The sequence below is a fragment of the Phalacrocorax aristotelis genome, chromosome 2 (assembly GCF_949628215.1).
Source record: "Phalacrocorax aristotelis chromosome 2, bGulAri2.1, whole genome shotgun sequence".
Taxonomy (NCBI): Eukaryota; Metazoa; Chordata; class Aves; order Suliformes; family Phalacrocoracidae; genus Phalacrocorax; species Phalacrocorax aristotelis.
In genome coordinates, this window is record NC_134277.1 from 49,646,179 (window position 1) to 49,669,677 (window position 23,499).

Below are 23,499 nucleotides of genomic sequence, written 5' to 3' on the forward strand. Positions count from 1 at the left end.
ATTTTATCGGAGTTAATGGTCAGAATCTCAGGAGGTGTAAGGAGGAAAGGTGACATTTACAACAGAACTCCACAGAACGTTGTCTCTGTAGAACGAAAAGGTGAGATTTGTTACTTTTAGAAAACCAGCTTATGTCAAGATCATACAAGTACTTTTTTTGTACAACAAACATTAAGAACTGAAAATACAAATAAGGCCAGTGACCTTCCTCATCTCATTTTATTCTCAAATCCTGTGAGACTACAACTTCAAAGAATGGACATGTGAACAAGCATAGCATTTTTAACACCACCTATTAATCGCTTAACTACCTTTCCTCCTTTAAGAGGACCACTTCATGTTTCAAACTTGTGGAAACTGAATAAACCATGCTAATCCAAGAAGGAAAATTTAAGTAGCGAGCTAAGGATTACAAAACTGTCCTATGTCAGCAGTCATGAGATTTATAAACTATATAAAGAGAATACTTAAATCTGTTCAGAATTAGAGGTAGACAATCTTCAAGGTTATTAAAAGGGAAACTGTATGAAGGCTTGTCACCTATACTACTTTATACATGATGAAAAAAGAATACTACTTTATACACCACAAAAAGAGAAAGATGCTAAGATATTGATACAATTTTAAAATTAACAAATAACTTTTATAGTGTAAACTACCAAAGTCCCAAACCTTGAGCAAGACTTCCTTTTTGTCCTTGCTTTCACTTTGTATTTATCTGACCCCAAAACCCCAATTACTGGCATGAAAGCTTGTGTTAGTCAATTTTCACTGAATCAGTCAGCCATCTGGGTGGGTGGGTGGGGAACCCCAGCTAACAAACAACAGGAAACTAATGGTCCAATTCAGTAAAATTCATGTACCATTTTTTGCCTAGTTTTTGGACAAAGACAGAATTAATTTTGTTGAGCACAACAAAGAAAACAATAACCAGCCACACAATCTTACATTCACTGTTACAGACGAAGCACAAAGTAACTCAGGAGCAAATCTCTAAATGCAATGCCATTTATTCTTTCTACAGAATTCCATCTAAATTTCTGGCACCAATGAAATCTCAAAGCTTCTCTTTTTGCTCCTAAAAACCTTAGGGAAAGAACCCATTCTCAAGGGAAATTTTCTTTACTGTCAACAGGGGGAACCTGAGAAGGCTCCTCTCTCAAGTGGAGTCAGGCTTCTTCACAGGGAAGACACTCTGAAGCAATTTCCTGTAAAAACATAATTTTCCCCATTACCTAGAAAGCAGTATCCAAGCAGTCAGCTTCCTGACTATTACAGCTATTCATTGTGAATAACACTCAAACTCCCTTAAAAGAAAAAATTTGCTCAAGACTGAAGAGACAGTATGGAAAAGCACCTATATACATATCTTACTCTGGAGAATTAAACTTCCTTGTATCAAGAAGATCCCAGCACCCTAGAAGCATTCATGCTGGTATGTTCTGAAGCAATGAAGCTCTAGAAGTAATTGTTACCACCACAGCAATAACTTCATATTTAGTATCAAAGACCTGTAGATGCCTTGGAAAGACTCAAGTATTGGTGAGGCGTTTGAACTGCAAAGTCACTTGGGAGCTGAAATCAACCATTACACCAAGAAATTTCCATACCAAAATATTCATTTCTCAGAATTGCATTTTCAGCATTAATTAAAAGCTGGTTCTTCAACGACTTCAGGATGACAGATACCAATCAACTGACATCTTTTTTTCCACGGGGATATTGCTTTGATGTAAAAGACACTTTGCCACTAACAGGGAAAGAAGTTTAGATGAGCTTGGGGAATTTGCTGGTGACATTTTTAATTTAGAGAACATAGATTCATTAGACTTATCCAAAGAATCATATTAAAATTTTTGACTGGACAAGGTTTGAAGAATTCAGAATGGAATTTCTGCTTTAAATCATAAAAAGAGCCTTATGCTGAATCGGGTACTAAGTTAGGGCACTCACCTAGGATACTGAAAATTTGGTTTCAAGTCTCTTTTGGAATTGGGCTGTGCAAGAATCTGAACGTTGGTCTCCTTAACTCTGCATTCCCAGATGCATCATCAATTGTTAGGAAAAGGGTCTCTGTCTCTTCTCCCTTCTCGATAGCTAACTAGTTGCTAAATTAGTAGTTAAAAGCAAAAACTGAGACTGACTCAGTGATTATACTACCTACTGAGGTGTGCAAGATCCAGATGGAAATACCTTTCCTGACATTTTCCCTAACAACTTAAAAAAAAAACACCTGAGAAAAGACAAGACTTTCCTGAGGAAGTAGAACAGGATGGGAAAAAGGTTCCCTCTTAATCTCAAATTGAATGTTTTATTCTTCATACTCACAGATTTAAACTCAGTGGTGCTGGAAAAAAAGGTGTGGAATTAGAAGCCATGGGCTGACAAAGAAACACAGAGAAATGGAACCTGTTTGAACAAGGAAAAAATGCTTTTTCCCTACCATAATTAAGTTGGGCTGAGGGTCAGATAGTCATTGTATTGGGTTTGTGTGTCAAGGCTTTGGTAGTGGTGCGGCTATGGGGGTGGCTTCTGTCAGACGATGCTAGAAGCTACCCCTATGTCCAATAGAGCCAGTGACAGCTGGCTCCAAGACCGACCCGCTGCCATGCAAGGCTGAGCCAATCAGTGATGGTGGTAGCACCTCTGCAATAATATACTTAAGAAGGGGGAACAAAAAAACCTGTGCAATTGCAGCCAGAGAGAAGAGTGGGAATATAAGAAAGAAACAACTCTACAGTCACCAAGGAGACTGCAGATGGAAAGGGAGGAGGTGCTCCTGGTGCCAGAGCAGAGATTCCCCTGCAGCCTGTGGCAAAGACCATGGTGAGGCAGGCTGTCCACCTGCAGCCCACGCAGGTCCATAGTGGAGCAGATATCCACCTGCAGTCCATGGATGACCCCATGCCAGAGCAGATGGATGCACCCTGAATGAAGCTGCAGCCTGTGGAGAGCCTGCTCCTGATAGAAGCTGTGGCTTGTGTTGAGAGAAGCCCATGCAGGAGCAGGTTTTCTGGTAGGAGCTGTGACCCCATGGGGGACCCACACTGAAGCAATTTGTGAAGAACTATTGCCCAAGGGAAGGACCCATGTTGGAGAAGTTCATGGAGGACTGTCTCCCATGGCAGGGACCCCATGCTGGAGCAGGTGATGAACTGACCGCAGCCCCCATTCTCCATCCCCTTGTGTCACTGATGGGGAGGAGGTAGAGAAATCCAGAGTAAAGTTAAGCCTGGAAAGAAGTGGGGGGAGGGCAGGTGTTTTTAAGATTTGGTTTTGTTTCTCATTATCCTACTCTGATTTGATTGGTAATAAATTAAACTAATTTCCCCAAGTCAAGTCTGTTTTGCCCATGGCGGTAATTGCTGAGTGATCTCTCCCTGCCCTCATCTTGCCCCATGAGCTTTTTGTTATATTTTCTCTCCCCTGTCCAGCTGAGGAGGGAGTGATAGAGCAGCTTCAGTGGGCTCCTGGTGTCCAGCCAGGGTCAACCCACCACATTCATGCTGCTCAAAGTGGCAGGAAAAATGAATTTGCGTATTTAATTTTTGTTTTTTACCCTTTGCTCTATACCGTCTATACCCAAAATACTATTTAGTTCAAAAGACATTGTTTTTTCACACATACACCTTTACTCAATCTGTAATGCAACAGAGAATGTTAATAATTAGTTTATTCAAATTACATTAAAGTTGAAAACAATGAAGGGCTGTTATGTCAAAAGGAAGCATCTGCTGTATCTTCTGTTACTATATTCATGGTATAGTCTCATATCTGGCATCTTCTAAGTAATTTTATTATTTCTTATTTTCTATTATTAGGGTTTTTAGGGATGATTTAAGTAGTTAATTACTAGCCTGAAAAACATTAGGAAATTCTCACTTTTTTATGGTGGTTGGTTTGTTTGGTTTTGTGGTTTTTTTTTTTTTTGTTTTGTTTTTTTTTTTTTTTTGTTTGTTTTTTTTTGTTTTGTTTTTTTAAAGGCAGCCTGTTAATCTCAATCTTGGACACCTGTTCATAGGGCTTTTGCATTTTCCCAGCGAGATATGCATTTAGAAAACAAATATACTCAACAATCAGACTATCAGCTATCAACACTTTTCACTCAGCTCAAAACACACATACAACTGTGTATGGATGTTCTAGCAAATTAATCTCCCAGTCTTTCCTCACTTAAGTTATTCCTATAGCAGCAAGCTACATCTTCTGTTAGTTTATACCAAAGCACCAAGCTACAAGGCAGGAAGCAGGGGAGTGCTAACAATATTCCTCAATGAACAGACTGGCAGAAGTACTGAGGAGTAATACAGCCAGCATTATTATCCCATGAGAGAGAGTGCATCTCTTTCATGTTCCCATCCTGGGCTTCGATAGACAAGCAATTATGGTCTAATCAAACTCTATTCCTCCTATGACACTAGGCAAACAAGGCAAGAGAAATTATGAACTGATTGCTAGAAGTGAAAACTCTATCTAGCAAAACACTCTGTTTATTAAGTGTAAATTAAAAAAAAATCATTAAATAACTCTACTTATCACAGTACTTCTTTTGTGGTGTTAATAAACATTAATGCTCAACACTAAAGCTGTTTGCTTAAGAATGAAATTTATATATACTCTAAAGAAATACTGTAGGGAGATTTTACTTGGCATTATTTTTCTTTGCTTAATATTCATCGTCAAGACAAGACAATCCACAATTGGCCCAACACTTAAATTATAAAAATGCCTTTCACATCACCAGCCTCCTCCCTTCCTTCTGATGTTGCAGAAGGTTACAGAATTGGGTGTCTCCTCCATTTTACTGTTTCCAGACACCTGAACACTGAAAAAAATATAATGGATGGTAGACTCAAATACATGTTTGTTTAGTTAGTTTTGCGTTTTGGTTTGTTTTTTTTTTTTTAATCGTTTCATTAAGGACCATGAACATTAGCAAACATTTACTGTAACAAAATTATTAAATACTTACAAATCTAGGAATGAAAAATATTTTAGGTATATTACAGTATCTCTATGAAATATAGGAATAGGTTTTATTGGTGAAACATCTCTGTAAAGTTTCTTCTATGAATTAGTGGTACATAATCTCTACTCTCAACTCTATCTCTAGTTAATGTTCCCTGATAAACAGGATGTGTATTACACAAACACACTTTCACACCACACATATCACAGTGTTATCTTGGCACCGATTCAAGAACTCAAGGATGAATGAGTTTTCTTCTTATGCCAAGCTGTGTATACGAAGTCCAAGAATAAGAAAGGCTGGGGTGAAAGTGAAAATCAATGGTCTGAACAGAATCGAACTATGATACTGGGGAAAAGGTTCAGAATTTGAAGGCAAGATTACAATTCATAGTAGTCCTAACTGTGTCCATGCCACAGCAATTAAAACTCTCCTCAGTGAATCTGATACACATATTTAAACTAGATAAGACTTGAAGTATTTGCTACCTCTCTTAATGTCAGTTTAGAAAATAAGTATTTGTGAAATCCAGGCCTAAAAAAACTGTAGTGTTCATTGCCACTGAAGATCTCACTGCTTTCAGACAAACAAGTCTGGTACTAAGAGCCACATTGCAGAATATTTGGAAGGAGCAGTTTGGATTCACAGCCAGACTTCTGAATTGGAACAAATGAAAAAAATTTAAAAGGAAGTACAGCGTCTTCTTCTATGCAAATACTTAAATCACACTTTCTCTTGTAGACACAACAGGAAGGAAGCTTACTGGTACCCAAAAAATCTCCCACAAAGATCCGATCCACCCATCAGCCTAACTTGGTGTCTAAAAAATAAGCCAACAAACCTATTCTTTAATCAAATTCTGTCCAAGGTTAACATGATTTTCCTTTATTACTGTTTACTGGCAGGCATGGCATGTAGTTAGGATGAAAAATTAAAAATAATAAATAAATCTAGGGACTAAAAAGACAGAACTTCAAAGTCAAATGACAGTACCTTCTCCTTGCTTAAATTCTTCAGGATATTGCTGCAGTTTCCAGACTCCACAGAATTTGTTTTTAAACTAGTTCTGCCTGCGGCGGCAGAATGAAAGACAGCATACATATCTTGGGCACGTTGGTCTGAGACAGAAATAACATTTTTTTCCTTTCGTCACCATCTTTTTTCCTGTATTTGTTTTATTCCTGTTTTGCATTTAATACTTACTCTATCTCTGCCTGTGACCCTAGAAAAAGTGAACATGATGAAGTTCACTTTAGTAGGTCATATTTCAGGTATGTATTTCAGCAAAATACTTATGAAGTGGCAGCCCCCTTTTAGCTCTATAAAATACTGACAGCATGAATGCAACATCAGTCACAGGAATTTTATCCTCCAGCCACTGGATTTCACCGATATTGGAAGACAACTGTCTCCTTAGCCGGCAGTAGGCTGCCAGTAATGCTAGACTACGAAGCAGAACCAGAACTGATGAGAAGGAAGTAAAATGGAGAAAGAAATGACAGCTAACAAGAATGGAATTAATAATAATAATTATTATTAGAAATATACTTGCAACATAATAATATAAATTTGTACATGCTAATAGATTACTATTCTTGCGAATTTAAGATGGTACCTAAACTAAAAGAGGGTATATTTAGATTACATATAAGGAAGAAATTCTTCACTATGAGAGTGGCGAGGCACTGGTACTGGTTGCCCAGAGAAGTTGTGGATGTCCCATCCCTGGAAATATTCAAGGTCAGGCTGGAGAGGGCTTTGAGCAGTCTGATCTAGTGAAAGATGTCTCTGCTCAAGGTAAGGGGCTTGGAACTAGGTGATCTTTAAAAGCCCCTTCCAACCCAGACCACTATGATTCTATAATCTAGTCACTTGAGTGACAACATCCATGCTTTCACATAGCGGCTGCTATTAAATAAAAGGCATAGACATAAAGCATGACAGTTCTCATCACCCAAAATATCAAACTAGGAAGCAAAGACAGAAAACAGAAATTACTTCACTGAGTGTATAAACTATAGCACAATCAATTTTGGAATGGCCTGAGTCTTGCTCCCATAGTGGCAATGTCAATAGTGCCAGGCAGTAGACAGTTTGAAATATACATGGTACAGATATACTCAGTAGTACAGGGCCTGCTGGTACCCCACTGGTACTCCCTGAGGCCCTCTTTGTGCACTTGCCCAGCACAAGCCAAGCACCACTTCTGAAAACTCTCACGCTCAGTTGTTCTGAAGCCCACTCCTACATTTCAAAGAAGAGTAAGGGCACAACTTTGGGTTTAAAAGCTGGTCTTAACTCAGATCTACAAGAATACAACAAAAGGACAGTAATTCTGCTTCTTGTAAGTATTTGCAAAGCAGTATTAGATGCCATGACTTAAAACAAAATATACCTCTTGCTGCTGTGTATGATATCACCCATAATTTATTCCAATTTTTAGAGATTAACAGATGGATCAGACAGAATCAAGAATGACTAACATCAGCAAAATAGGGAGCTCTTCTAAACAAGTCCTACTTCTTTCTCAAAGTCAGATAAGTTGTTCTGCATTTTATTATTACTAGCTATATATTGAACACTATATTTTAATTTTCACATCTTTCCAGGGTAATCTCCAAATGATTTATTATAGTTTTCTTCATAGTCTTGCCCCACCTCTTTCACCTAAGTAATTTCTATTTAGGTGCCTACATATTGATTCAAGAAATGAACTTTAGGAATACAGTTTTGAAAATTCGTATAGGTTACAAAAATAAATTCTAGTAAATTACAGGAGATATATTCCAGTCATCAATTCGTGTTTTCTTCTGAGCTCAGGTTCAATTCAAACCTTCCTGCTTTTCATGACTATTAAGGAAGTTATCTCCTGGCAACATAGGAGATACACTATGAAGGCACTGGAAACACAGTGCCTTCAACCCCCAAGAAAGTGACCATTTCCTGCCCCCTCCTCACCCCCCACCCCCCAGTAGCTCATTTCAGTAGTAAACAGACACTAAGTGATTATATGAGAATTCATGTCTATTGCTTTGAAAGGAAGACAGGATACATTGAGTATATACATATATGCACACACACATTTTCTCGTAAATTATTTTAACTATGACATACAAAAGTCAAATTAAACTATTCTAACACTGAAAAATTAATGACTTGAGACTCTACATTGTTTCAAAACAGAGCTAGATTTTCCTTTCCCTAGACCCCTGCTATGGCAAAAATTTAATATACACGAACTGAAGCAACTTCAGTAGGAGATGGTGAGAGATGCTAGTAAAACATCTAGCTTAGTAGTCAAAATACTTATTTTGCGCTTCAGAAACCCAGTATCAGCCATTCCCTCTGGGTGATTCTGAACTTGGGATCTCAGCTTGGCCCCTTCCCCTAAGGCATTCCTGATAAATAGGCTACTGGCTACCCTGAGATCTGCCTCCCTTCTCTGCCTCCTATGCCAATTTGTGCAGAAATTTCACCCTGAACACAAGAAGCCTTTCTCAGTGGAATACTCCCAAATTGGAATAATACCATGAAACACTGAAATAACCCAATATCTCCTCCCTCAAACAACATAGTGGAGTCCTGAAAACCACGGAGCCATGACCAGCTCCTATTAGCAAGATACTGCTGCTCTGCCCAAGTTGTCTACCAACAAAGAGTAGTTTTATTCTCATATGAAGTCATAGCCTGAAAAGGAGCTGGATAATTTTAGATCCAAGTAGCATTCTGATGCTGAGAGGCATAAAATGTCATTGAGAACTACATTTATTATCACTAGAGGCCAGACAGAAATCTTAGCCAATATACAATGTCACACAATGTGTCACTGCACTGTAAAAGGAAAGAATAAAGGAGAAAAAGAAAAACCACCAACACCACCCCCACCCCCAAAAAAACCCACATTGGACCACTGGATTAAGACAGTATAGAAACATGTTTTATATGAACTGATTTAAATATTAACTTTGTTAGAACACAGGGTTCTAGTAATAACTAATGGAGTTAAGTTTTTAATTACTCGTAATAAGCCATTTTACAGTTATTAAGGTAACTATAGTATTTTACTTCATTTCATTCAACCTATCCTCCCTGAAGAGTTATTCATAGTGAAAAACGTGGACAATAGATGTGAGAAGGAATAAAAGGATGAAAGAGAAAAACAGCCAAAATACATCTGAAAAGCTGGTAACAGGAATTTTACAAAAGCCAGGGAGAGGAGAGTAGGGTATCATTAGCCATTTTCATATCCTAATGGAACGTGCAAGTTTCAGGCTGCTACCAAGAGTGGGTCCATGGCAAAGAGCCCAAATGAGGTCTGAGGCAGGATAATGTACCTTTAATGACTGAAATAGCAAGAAAATTAAATCTAATCATGTTTCATTAAGCATACTCTAGCTCCCATTTTTACTAAATTATTTTATTATGATTTCCCAAATGTCTGTTGAAATAACCTTTTACAGCAATTTAATTCACCATCATAAACAAGTCTCATTTCTCACAATGAAGTCTCCTGGGATTAGTGAGAGGAGATGGATAATCTAAACCTTGCCAATCCTGCAGCCACTGAGGTAACCACTCAGGGAGACAAAGATTTTTGTTTTCCTATTTGCGGCTGAGATCATTAAGATATAATTAGAAACGTATTCATGAGCAATAGAGAGTCTGTTATGGAGATACCATTCACCCAACAAGCATCTTCTATACCAATCTTCAATAAAAAGGGCAGCAGGCATAATCTCCACTTCACTCTCTGGAGAGTTCTGCATTAAATGGACTGCATTAGACATCCCTCTCGCTCCCCCTTTTTTAATGGAATCTTATTCAGGCATCCAGTGTTTTCTCAGACTCCATTGTTACCACCAAAACTGCTAGTCTGTTTGCTTTCAGCAATATGCTCCTGCAGTGCCATCCAGATGTGAGCCCTAAAGATAGCTACATGCAGTGAATTTAAATCCTGCTCCAGAACTTGTTACAGGGCAAGCAAATGTGGAACTTCACAAAGTACAGCAACAAACGAGTTGGGCCATTTGCAGAATAATCCTTGGCTCTCTACAGTAGTGAAAGGAGCTATCAACCTCTGCACGCATCCTTTCTGCTTGGTGCACACTTTATTCGAGGAAAGTAACTCAACGAAACCTGTTTTGTCCTTGTACGCAATCTAATTTATTGCCAAACTCTCTATCAAATCACACTACTTTCAATTTCCCATTGCCATATCATGTCACCCACCAAACAGTGCTTAGGTATCTGCCATAGGGATCGATCTATGACTACCACTTAAACTGCAGAGTGAAAACTGTCAGTGACCCTATGTAGCACCAAGACATTTGAACAGGTTATTATTATTATATTTGGTGGGCAGGAGTTTGAAAGGGACCAAGCAAATGAAAGAGAAAGAATACAGTTCTAGTGCACAATTTTGCTTCCTGTACCCACATGAATAGTAAAGAACTACTTGCTCAAAGCAAGCAAGGGGCAGAAACTGAACCTTGTAATACAAACAGGGAACTTGAAAAACAAACCTAAGAGGAAAAAAAAAAAGACACTACTAAAATTTCAGCTGACTCCAAGATGTTGCTACTGTTATAATTAGAAAGTTACAGTGAGTAAATTAAGATTGGATCATGGTAGGCTTAATCTTTTTGCACATATTTGTCTATAAATCTATTTTAGCAAAGCAATTATTTTAAAGCTTTGCCTATAGAAACATTTTATAAAACAAAACATTTAGGAACTAAGCATATAAGACAATGAGTAAATGAATACAGTTTAAAACAGAAAGTCAAAAGCAGAATATTAAGTTTTAAATTGTTTTGCTTTGCCAAAGACTGACATTCTAAAATCTAATTATCATCCCACAATAGGAACTCTTCAGGAAGACATTAACATAAGGAATGTATTATACATGCCTGAAGCCAAACCAGATAAACTTCTAGATAGATGATCAATGTTCAGAAGCATAATGTGGAACCTCTGCCAGCCAGAAACCATTTGCGGACATTCAATATTCTTTTACAAGCTCTACTGTGAAGGACACAATAGCTTACTACCTTAGTGATGAGAATGCAGCTGGTCAATAAATGTACAGTGTGCAACTGCCACATTCCTACACCAATATTTATTTAGATGAGATCAGGAGATATACCTCAGTCGTTTGACAGAACAGAGATAATGTCACAGTAAAATTCTGGTCACAAGATCAGTAACTGTTCTGAAAAGCATGCGTCTCAGCTTTAGTTCAGTATGTATTTTTTCCTTAAATGCTTTCTCTGTCTTGATATTTGCATTTGCAGAAACAGTAAATTGGCAGACCGGTCTTAATCAGCCTTTCAAACAGAAACTTTGGGAGGAATAAGATTTTGCTTTAATATTGCTTCTACAGCAAAAATAAATAAATATTTAAGTGCAGAAATTAACCACTTTGGGGGAACATTTTCATTGATGGTGATTTGTTTCTATATGACCCTTTTAGAATTTCTCATAAAATTCAGACGTACTATGGTAAGGTCAGGATTTCTCACCATAACTTCTAATCCATAAAGGACATAACTTGGTACTAGGCTTGTGAAGTCTCACGTTAGGAAGAATTGACAGTCACGCTTTTTCCCAGCACTTGCATTTGCATATTTGCTCCTCCTCACCAGGTCTCCGTGTGCCCTTTGACTTGATCTGTGATTCAGTGACTGGCCAGGTTGGGGTGGGAGTGAGAGAAGGCTGCAGGGCTGCGCTCCAGCCAGCCCTGGGGCAGGCAGCACTGACAGACAAAAGCAGCCCTGTCAGCTTCCCAAAGCTGTTGTCCCCCATGCTCCCTTCTCCCCTGCTCATGATCAACTGGCACGTAACTCCTGGGACTACGCACATTTATTCTTTTTTTTTATGTCACACAATCCAGTATGAAGAACACTTATCAGGTCAAAATGACATTGAGATTTCTAACGTAAATAATGTCACATATATGTATATATGTATGTTTTATATATATACACACACTCATATACTATATATATGTGTATATATCTGTATGTGTGTGTTTGTGTGCGTGTATATATATGTATGAATACTACAAAATTACAAAGTGATTATAGGAAAGAATTAAATAAAATGAAACGTAGCCAAGGTGTGGGCATTGCAAGACAGAATGAGAGAAAAAAAGCCTAAAGAACAGGAGGTGAGATTTACCAGTTACTGATAAAAGCAGAGGAGGATGGAGGGTAAAAGATAATTTAATTTGTTTAATATTATTCACAGCAGAACCAGCTACCAGTCCAGAAGATTAGCTACTTTTGCTGCACTATTTAAATTAAAATGTAGGGAAAAGTCAGCAAACGCTAAGGAACATTTGGAGGAAAGGGGTGTGACAGAAGTCATGTGGTTTCTGAAGATGATACCACCAGTTAAATCTCTAATTAAAAGGGAGTGCAATTATCCCTTTACCCATCCCCAAGCACCTCCCAAACATGTTTTTTTCTAATAAGTGTGACAATTGTCCAATTATAATGGCTGAGTAAAAAGAGCTTTAATCTAACACAAATCCTGTGGAAATGTTCTATGTTAAACATTGAGATCTCTGTGTTCACAGAAAGGGAATCTGTGTAAACAGAGGGAGAAAGACTGCATCTCAAGTTGCATCTGAAATTTAATGTACATAAAGTAATGCACATGGTGGGGGAAAAGTCCTAACTTCATATATGAACTAATAATCTCAGATTAGGAAAGAGTTTCACACAAATGACAGCTCAATGATAGCAGTCAAAAAACCCAAAGTGAAATGTTAAAGGAAAAGAAGGAAGAATAAAAAAAAAAAAATAAAACAACATCCAAAAACAAACACCAAAAAACCCCTAACATCACTACTACACCACTGTATGGTATCCACAGCTCATCCACCCTTTGAACCCTCCACTGTGGTCCTGCATCTCAAAAATAATGTATGAAAATTGAAAATATTCTGAGAAAGCGACAAGAATGATCAAAAGTGTGGAACAGCTTCCATTTAAAAAAACCAAAGTAACGATGGCTTTGTAGTCCAGAAAACTGTTTTAGCAAACTGAGGGGGAACATTGAGATTTATAAAGTCAAGGGTGTCATAAGTGGATGAAGAGCCACTGTTTGCTGATTTCTAGAATATAGAAACAAGAAATAATCAATTAATCTGATAGGAGCCCTGTTCAAAACAGACAAAAGGAGCTGTTTCTTCATGCTATGCAACGTCAGGCTGTGCAGCACCTTGCCACAGTGCTGGGAACTCGAGCAGTTTAAACAGGCCTACAAGGGTGGTTGGACAAGGCCATGAAAAAGACGTCTATTGTGAATCCTAAACACACAGTTAGCTACGGCCAGCTCAGAAAGGTCTTCAGTTGCTTGTAGAGAAAGTACTTGGTGGACATGTCAGATAGGCTTACCCTTTCTGATCTTTTTGTTTTTTAGACATACACTTGTGGCCACTGTGAGATACAAAACCAGCAGGCTAGTCAAGACCCTTGATCTGACCTGTTCCAGTCTTTATGCTCCCTTGAGTTGCCTGTACAAAAAGTAATGTGATCACCACTATACTTCAAAAAAAGACCCAAAGGAAGTAAGGTATGACAAAAACCAGATTTCATACCAACTCCAAGTAATGTACCATAGACAAAGAAAGCATAAAAAACCCTCAAAGAAGTCTATTCAAACAGAATAGTTTCCAGTGTTTTTCATGCAAACAAGTGCCCTTATGTGAATCAAACTCCCACTGAAATAAACATGAATTAACATGGAAAGTAGACGAGGTACCACCTGATTTTACATATAACTGCAATGACCAGAGTACATGGCAAGATAGATACATATTTACACACATAAATACTCAATCTCCAATTGTAATTTAGATAAATATTTGACTTTTTATAAAGGACATTTCTAATGACAGATTATTTGAAACATACCAGCCTTCAGAATCATTTTAGCATAATAAATTAATAGCATACCAGCACCGTTAACCCCATAATTTTATCACAGATGTTAATTATTCAATTAAAAATGTAAAAGGACTTAAAAGTGTTATAACTTGTCAATAATTCTTGAACTAAAAATGAGGAAAAAAAATCATAGGCAATTTTTAGCATGAAAACTCCTAAGAGTACATATTCCATTTTGTGGCCACAGTTTCCAGCAAGTTTCTCTATAGTAAAACACACATACGCTCACACATACACACACACAAAAAAACCACCCAATATTACACCAAATTACAGAACCTAATTACTTTTGGTAGTCTAAAATAAAAAAGTATTTTTGAGTAAGTGAAAAATACCTTTTTGCGTATGCCATCTGCTTAAGGATACATATTTCATAACATTTAAACATGACAACATAAATCACAATTAGAAATACCAGGATAAAACTTATGTTAGGAAATGATGATAAAAGTTCAGGATATGACTACTGAATAACTCACACTGAGAAGAGCAGGATACAACTTAAAAATAGGATTTTTTAAAAATTATTATTATTACCTTCCTTAATCAGGGAGAAATTTCCAGAATGTTTCTTAAGTCAGGTACAATTAGAGATACAGACACCTACACTCAACACAAGTAATTCCTACTGGAGTTAAAGGACTGAAGCAGAGCTTGACATTAAATACTCGACATTTTGTAATCCATAAAACTAAAAATAAGAGCTTAAATAAGAACTTTATGCCCAAATTTGTTTCTGAATTTTTGAAATTACTGTTTAATTCATGTACTCATTAATACCAACATATTCACATCCAACCAAATAAACAGCACTGACTAAATATTAACCTCATAACTCAAAACTATTACTGTGTACTTTTAAACTGCTGATTTCTCACAGAAATAACTGTTGTTTCAGAAAAGAAGTAATTCTGTTTAAATCATAAAAAACAATCTCGTTTCTCATACAAAAGGAGCGGTAAGACAAACTTCAACCACTAATAACTAAAAAACTTACAATACAGAAAGGTTCGCATGCACGTGTTTTCAGTATATAAAGCAGAACCTGACTCAGTTCAAACCAAAAGTCTACCTACCCCAACCACCCAGCTAAAGCGCTTGACAACAGAAGAAGCCCTGCAAGTACAAGCTAGGTACACAGAACACTTTCCCCAACCTAAAGGAATTTGCAGCCCAAGGACTTTGAGACAGAAGCAGATCTTTTGAACATAATAGCTCTCAGTGGATTTTTCTGCCATTAATTTGTCCAGTCTAATTCAAGTAAACCCAGGACCCTAAGGCACAGCTGAGCTTAACCCTACAGGAAGCAGTATCATCTTTTTAAAACTGCAAGTTTTCTTTAGTTCTTACACTAGAAGATGCAGTGAACAGCAATACTGTTCCCTATTCACCTCGTATGAGCCACTCACGAGTGTATGCTATCATACTTCCCCCTCAATCATCACCTTCCAAATTAAAGCATACAGAAGAGTAATCTCTTCTACAGTGGCAATTCCAGACCTCTGATCATCTGTGTCTCTTTTCTTTGCACTTTTGCAGTTCTACTATAACCTTTTTGAGTTGGGAAACCCAAAATCCACACGTGGATTAATGTGGCACAATGTCGTTCTGCTTACCATTGTAATACTTCCTCTTACAATCAATAACATGGTTGGCTTTTCTGACCAGGACTAAGGATTAAGCAGATGTTTTTATTGGACTGCATTTTTATCAAACCATGATATGTCATTTTTGAGTGCTAATGGTTACACATCTTGCATCGCTGCATATGTAGAGTCGAAACCATTGCCAGCAGACACATTGTGCAATACTTCAGAACACATACAGGTTTCACAGTTGCTTTGAAAAGGAGTGCAAATTAAACTGAAAGTGCATAATATTAGGTGTCAAAAAAACTTGTGAGGATTTTAATTACATGGATACTCACAAGATCCTGAAGGTTATGTAAAACACTTCTATCAAAAAAGGCTCAAAATCAAGTGTGATGAAAGAATATGTGAATGCTAAACAGCTTTATGACTAGCAAAAAACCCCAACCCAAAACTGCTAAAGAGGGGGGGGAAACCTTAATCCAGAAAGTTTGCACTGCAAACTTTATAAGATCTTCAAACACTTTGTGTTTGAAGAAAAACTTAGAGGGGAGAGAACCTGAGCACCAATTGCATGCCTATCCAAGTCTTAGGGCCATCTAGCGGTGATGGTCAGTCCTGCTCTCTCACTCCTGATGCTGGTGACATCCATCACAAAGGAACATAAGCTCAAGACCCTTCCGCCTTAAGTTCCCATGGCTGATAGACTGATCCAATGACTGAAATGAAATTCCTGGTACAATGTTCAGTGACCACAGAAAAAGGTCATAGACTACTCTCATTTAGACTAAACTGAGGCAACATTAAGAATTATTCCTGGCAGAATGGGCTAGACAGAAGAATGCACTATAAAATGAAGTACTTGAGACTATTATTTAAAGCTACACATCAATATAAAATTACAAAAGAAATATGATTTCCCTTTCAGGGCAAAAATTCATGCATTTCCATACTTTTTAGAAGTCTTTTGAACTATGCATGGATTCAAGCCATCCTTACTTAGCATGACAGAACAACAGGTTTTTATAGGATGTCTGAATTGCCGAGAACAACAAGGAAAATACTTAACACCATAGTTTAAACTACAGTAGAGGACTCATTAATCAGTTCTTAATTTTGCCCCCCCTTTTTTTTTTTTTTACACATATAATTCTTCTTCTAAGCACTACAAAAATTTTCTTTCTCAATACACATTTCAAATATTCTACAAATCTTAACTGTGCCAAAGGAGACAGAGTTAAAAAGAAACGTGTTGGCTAACATCTAAGTACGCTTCTTTTTCATTTAGTTTTAGAGGAAACCCTTAAATTTTTTCAAAAGAAAAATCTAACAGCATCCATTTTAGCTGTCAGATACAGAGTTGAAGTTAGCACGTTCCCTTAAAGGTCAGAGCTGCACTGTTTTTAAGTAAAAATGTAAACATTTGGAAAATATTACTTCCTTTGACCTAAATTCTCTACAGCTATATTCAAACTGCCCAATCACTAAAGTCTCATATATACCACTTAATTAAAAAATTTGTTCAGAACACTGTTTAAAAACCACAAAAGTAAGACTCATACTGTAAGTACATTGCATAATGTCCAAGAGTATTGCCAGACAAAACAAGTTGGCAGAAACACTCACTGACTTGATACATCCATCCATCCAGACCTACAGTCTGTCTTCCATTTGGTTCATAAAAGAACACCCTCATGCAGTATAAAATGTAGATAGGTCAGATAAGGGTGAAAGAGGAGTGGAGCCAAGCCAGCTGAATAAGCATTGCCACTTTAGTCCATCCACCCTGATTATTTAAAGGTCAAAGCATACAATGAATTAGGTAGCAGGAAATAGGTGGAGAGCTCAGAAACCCAAACTCACCTGGGAGCCTACTGACTTGGAACCTAATCTAGAGGAGTTAACATATCTAACTGTAGGTAGATCACAGTGAATGGTGGCTACCATGCTAGGAGATAACCTGAGGGGTAGTTTTTGGTTGGTTGGTTGTTTTTTAGGAAGGTGAACTGGATTAGGCCAATCACATCACAAAAGTTGTTTGGCATATGGGCATCAACCATATCAACAAATATCACTGAAGGCACCTTTGGAGCTCTCTAGTCTAATCCCCTGCTCAAAGCAGTCCTGTCAAAGCAAGCTGACTCACGGCTTCATCTAGCTGAGTTTTAAGAGTCTCCAAGGATGGAGATGCTACATCCTTTCTGGGCCCTTGTTTCAGAGTTTGACCATCCTCCCCACAGCAAAGTTTCTTTCCTATATCAAGCTGGAATTTCCCATCTTCTAACTTGCATTCCATTGTCTTTCCATTGTGCACTGCTGCGACAAATTGGGCTTCATCTTCTCGGTACTGCCCAAGGAGGTAGCTACAGACAGGAATAAGATCCAACCCCAAACCTTCTTTGCAAAGGTTGTATGAAACCTGTTCTCTCAGCCTTCCCATGTCTGCCATGTGCTCCATGCCCCCTGATCATCAGGGTGTATATTCACTGGGCTTGCTCCAAGATGTCAAAGGTTCAGGGTAAGCACTGTTATAGACTTTTATGATATATTCAAAATTTTTCTCTGAAGATGGTATTTGAACAAACTAGGTATTCCTTACCCGTTTAGCCTTCCCAGAAAAGCTAACTTTTAAAAGTTGTTGAGAATAAGTACTATTAAAGCTTTTGTAATTGGAGGGGATTAGAGGGAAGTGCCAACTACTGGAGTCCAGCAAGGTCCAAAGGACAACAGGCAATCCTCCAGATGTAGTAGGAACCTTGTGGATTTTGAGCAAGAGCCAAGGGCCAGCGTGCAGTAGTATGTGGATACTCCACCCTTTGTGGGGACTTTTAAGCAGCTGTTGTGTTGGATCCCATTTCGATCCTCGAAGGGATCACAGGAGTTCTTATTCCATACCATAACACTAAACAAATATTAGGGTTATAGTTATTCATTAACTGTTTTGAGGAGAGTTTGAACTGTGTCATCACCATGCATCCCTGTAACACCGGGCTGTTTTTCCCAGCCAACAGAAGCAGCAAAAAGAACAGAGACCTTAGCTGGGATGTAAGTCCAGAGAGCAGCCCTGAGGAGGAGGACTTGGGGGTACTGATGAATGAAAAGCTGGACATGAGCCAACGATGTGCACTTGCATCCCAGAAAGCCAAGCATATCCTGGGCTCCATCAAAAGCAGCATGGCCAGCAGGTCGAGTGAAGTGATTCTGACCCTCTGCTCCACTCTAATGAGACCCCACCTGGAGTGCTGTGTCCAGCTCTGGAGCCCTCAGCACAGGAAGGACACAGACCTGTTGCAGCAGGTCCAGGGGAGGGACACAAGAATGATCAGAGCGATGAAACACCTTTCCTGCAAGGACAGGCTGAGAGAGTTGGGGTTGTTCAGCCTGGAGAAAAGAAAGCTGCAGGGAGACCTTATTGTGGCCTTTCAGTACTTCAAGGGGACTATAGGAAAGATGGGGTCAACCTCTTTAGCAAGACCTGTTGGGACAGGACAAGGGGGAATGGTTTTAAACTAAAGGAGGGTAGATTTAGACTAGATATAAGGAAAAAAATTTTTTACAATGAGGGTGGTGAAACACTGGAACAGGTTGCCCAGAGAGGTTGTGGAGGCCCCATCCCTAGAAACATTCAAGGTCACGTTGGACGGGGCTCTGAGCAACTTAATCTAGTTGAAGATGTCTCTGCTCACTGCAGGGGAGTTGGACTAAATGACCTCTAAAGGTCCCTTCCAACACAAACCATTCTATGATTCTATGAAGTTGTTTTGAAGCAACACTGTGAAATGTTCTTGGGACAGTCAGAGCAACAAAGTGATAAAGACAGAGATCTGCCCATGCAAGGCGCAACCCTGATTGCTACTCTGCGACAACTTTTCCTTTGAAATGCATTGTAAAAAAGATTTTCTTTCAAAAGACAACTTGTAAGACATTCTACACAAAACAACCATCTACTTCTGAGTCATTTAGAAATGTTTTATTTAAAAAAGCCTCCACAAGAAAGTATGCTTGCTTGCTTATTGAAGACCAGTAAAATAAAACACTAACAGTGAGGTCAAAGAGATGGAGAACAGTCACAACATATAAAATTTAGATATGTGCTCTAGTGTCAGCAGTAATCATGGTCACTATTCCTGCAAAGCAGACCTACACCCTTTACTACTTGTTTGTGATTTCCTTTCCCAGTATGTTATAGCTAGCTTTATAACCTTATTAAAGTCTCTTAGACTCATGTTTATTATCCATAAAATTTTCAACTTCTGGGACAGGATAAAAAAAGCTACCAAGAAATACATAAGAATATTGTTTATACATGAGTTTTCTTAGATCCCTTAGCACTGAACATAAAATAAAATAGTTACGTAGCATACACACTAAAATACTAGTGTCTAGCAATAGAAAGCAATTCCTTTAAGATGCAAATAGCTAAATTTCCTTCCTATAAAAGAACATAACGCTGCCATGAATGCTGTGGACTCAATTTTTCTCCGAAGTGGAGCTTCAGGTGATTTTGTAAATAACCGTATTCCCTCCCCTAACAGGAGCACTGGTTCAAAATAATTTTCCAAAGAAGAAAAAGATGGATAGAAGTATATGCTTTAGTAGTATTTTTTCCTTTTTAAAAGCCATTTTATTATGCACAATATCAATTTATAATATAAAAATTATTTAAAGGATGGCTCTGCTTTCCCTCACATATTTGTCTTTTCCCACCAGCAATCCTACTGGTGATAGATCTGCGAAGACATACAGTCATAAAATAAGCTGCTCATATTTATTTAGAATTTGTACAGTGCTTCTTATAACAGAATCTGAATACCTTCTAAATCCTAATGAATTTATCATCCCTACATTCCTGTGATGTACATTTATAGTTTAGACATTACCTTACCATAAGGAAAATTCATTAAAGGATTATGCTTGAATAACATCCAGCTGGGACCTTAAACAGGCCTAGTTTCAGAATGATGAGCACCAATTTCTGATAGTTTTGTAAGAGTAAGTATGTTCATTGGACACACGAAGGATAGAAGCACACTAAGCACATCTGAAAAAGAAGGCTTATACAATTTGCCCAGGGTCAAGAGGAAATATGGATCAGCAGCAGAAATAGGAAGCAGCACTTTCAATGCTCTCAGTACTCTGCCAACAGGCCCACTCTTCATCCCACAAATCATGTACTTCAGATAATGAAAAAACCTGAAACCCTGTTCTCAAACTCTACCATTTGTAACAAATACATATTTAACTACTACTATTATGACCTCTCAATATTAGAAAGTTGAATTAAAAGCAGTGAAAATTTGACTCAAGCAACTCTACAAGAACAGCTGAAAATCGGCTAATAATACCACTCAGAAAAACAACACAAAACCCCCAAACAATTTTCTCAAGGTTATGGAGGGAAAGTAAATCAATCCAGCTCTGTTTAAAGCTAACAGCTGTTAAGAGGAACTTTTTAGAAAGTTTTCATCCTTGTACATGCAAAAGTTTTAATTATACAGTATTTCCTTCATTATCCCAAGCTCATGATACTCATAAAAAGAACACAAAAGTGGCACACTTCACCTCAGAGGCATACAGCACCCCTCCAAACAAGTAACATGTGGTTGCCACATGGTACCTAAGTCCCCAGAATATGTTCCCATCACTTCTGACACAGTTCCGGTCCTTTCCATAAGATTTCTTCAAACTACACTGGTCTTTTGCAAGTATGGGAGGACATCCATACATTAACTGGGAACACATCCTCGACTTTGAACTTGCTAGGGGGCCCATGGCAGGATGGATGCAGCAAACTGCCCAAGTATTTATTAAGCTTCATAGAAGGCTTTGCACTTTCTAGGCCCTCTGTTGCTCCACCCACATTACTAACGTGAGCTAAGCTACTAGCTCAAAGCTAGGCGGAGTTGTCTTCATGAATTGCTGCCACATACTGACTGCAGCACAGTCACAACTTAAAGCTTTCTGTTATAGCAAACATGTTGAAAGTCTAGCACGTGTTATAATGATATTGAAAAAGTAAAATCTTTTTCCTATTAATGTTTCTAGTAAAATGCCTATGCAAAGGAAACTTTTGTCGACCTTTTCCTTGGGGGACAAGAGGCTGGAGAGCATCCCCACAGAAAGAGAGCTGGGGGTTTGGGTTGATGGCAAGTTGAATATGAGTCAACAGTGTGTCCTGGTAGCCAAAAGGGCCAACCGTGTCCTGGGGTGCATCAAGCACAGCATAGCTAGCCGGTTGAGGGAGGTGATTGTCCCACTCTACACTGTACTGGTGCAGTCCCACCTTGAGTACTGTGTGCAGTTTTGGGTGCATCAATATAACAACATCAAACTATTAGAGTGTGTCCAGAGGAGGATGACCAAGATGGTTAAATGTCTCAAGGGCAAGACTTACAAGGAGCAGTTGAGGTCAGTTGGTTTGCTCAGCTTAAAGAAGAAAAAGCTGAGCAGTGACCTCATTTCAGTCTACAACTTCCTCAAGGTGGGCAGTGGAGGTAGAGCTGCCGATCTCCTCTCTCTGGTGACCAGCGATAAGACATGGGAAACGGAATGAAGCTGCATCAGGGGAAGTTCAGATTGGACATTAGGAAAAGGTTCTTCACTTGGAGGGTGACTTGTCACTGGAACAGGCTTCCCAGGGAAGTGGTCACAGCATCAAGCACAGAGTTCAAGGAACGTCTGGACAATGCTCTTATATGATTTCGTTTTAGGTAGTCCTGTGAGGAACCAGGAGTTGGACTTGGTGATCCTTATGGGTCCCTTTCAACTTGAGATATTCTATGATCCTATGATTGCTTTATCCATATGGAAAACTACTGCACATAATCTAAAACTATTCAGGGAAACAAATCATATACCATGGGTTCTTATTATTAACCACAATCAGAAATGGCTTTTATACCATGCATTTTGGCTTCTAATAGTTCCGTTGTCTTCAGTTAAGATGATGGTTGTTACACATCAATAAAACTGTTAAGAGTTCATTCTGTGTACAGTGTAAATACTTGCACAGAACAATTGACCATAACAGATTAACAACCTGATTCAACATTAATCAAACATTTACAGCTGTATAGATTATATAAACACTTCCCCAGAAACTCCTGACTGAAAGATTAGTGACCAATAAAATAAAATCTGTTTCTGAAAAAACTTTCTTCTAGTAAGATTCTACTCCCTGCTAAAAAATTTGCAGGAAGTTACACTTACATGTTTATTTCCAAGAGAACACATTCTGATATGCAGGCTTATCCCTTCTAAGTATACACTATTTTCAGTCAGCAATTTAAGAGAGATAAGTAGTCTCAGGCATCTCATCCCTAAACTGAAGAGTTCAAGCAAGTTAACAGAGTTAGGAAAAAACCCAAAATTTCTATCACAGAAGCCATATTTTATTCCTTGAAAACTGGAAATCAACATACTGTAGCTACTGTCTTTTCCAATATCTTCTTCAGAAACACTTTAGAAACACTCCTATGAATTTGATTTAGCATTAAAAAGAAACTAACACCTTACTGAATGTTGACATAAGACTTCAACACACTGGTAACAAATTTGTCAGTTTGGAAAAGATTTAGACCATACTCCTTGTTAAACTGTTCTTCTAACTCACAGTCATTGTTATATTTGCGTTGCATTCGTCTTCTTTAAACTATCTCATAATTTTTTATCATTCCAACCACATACATTCTAAGATAGTCTTAACATTTTTTCACTGGTTTCACCTTAATCCATCTCTGGATATTAAATCTCTTTCAAAAAATTATTTAGCTTTATAAACAACCAGTTAAAATACGATTTTGGCATTTTCATTTTCGGAAATCCTCATAGATTACATTCTTAATCTGCCATATCAGTTTTACATATACTGCCACAGCATAGAATTTGGCTATTAGATCTACTAGATTTTAGGAAATATACATACTTCACAAACAGGAAAAAAAAATATTCATTATGGGTAAATTTAAGGCTCCTAACCATAACTAAT

The 23,499-nt window shown here is 38.0% G+C and overlaps 1 protein-coding gene across 8 annotated transcripts in view; it reads right to left on the reverse strand.

The window, feature by feature from the left end:
• ULK4 (unc-51 like kinase 4) overlaps positions 1 to 23,499 on the reverse strand; it is a 248,917-nt gene that overhangs the window by 96,210 nt on the left and 129,208 nt on the right. The window contains exon 31 of one of the 8 annotated variants that reach the window (XM_075083472.1): positions 4,713 to 4,825. The exons of the other annotated variants lie outside the window; for them this stretch is intronic. Coding sequence (XP_074939573.1) covers positions 4,802 to 4,825 — 24 coding nt within the window. The 3' untranslated portion in view covers positions 4,713 to 4,801. Of the gene's footprint in view, positions 1 to 4,712; positions 4,826 to 23,499 lie in introns of those variants that run through there. 8 annotated transcript variants of the gene reach the window in all.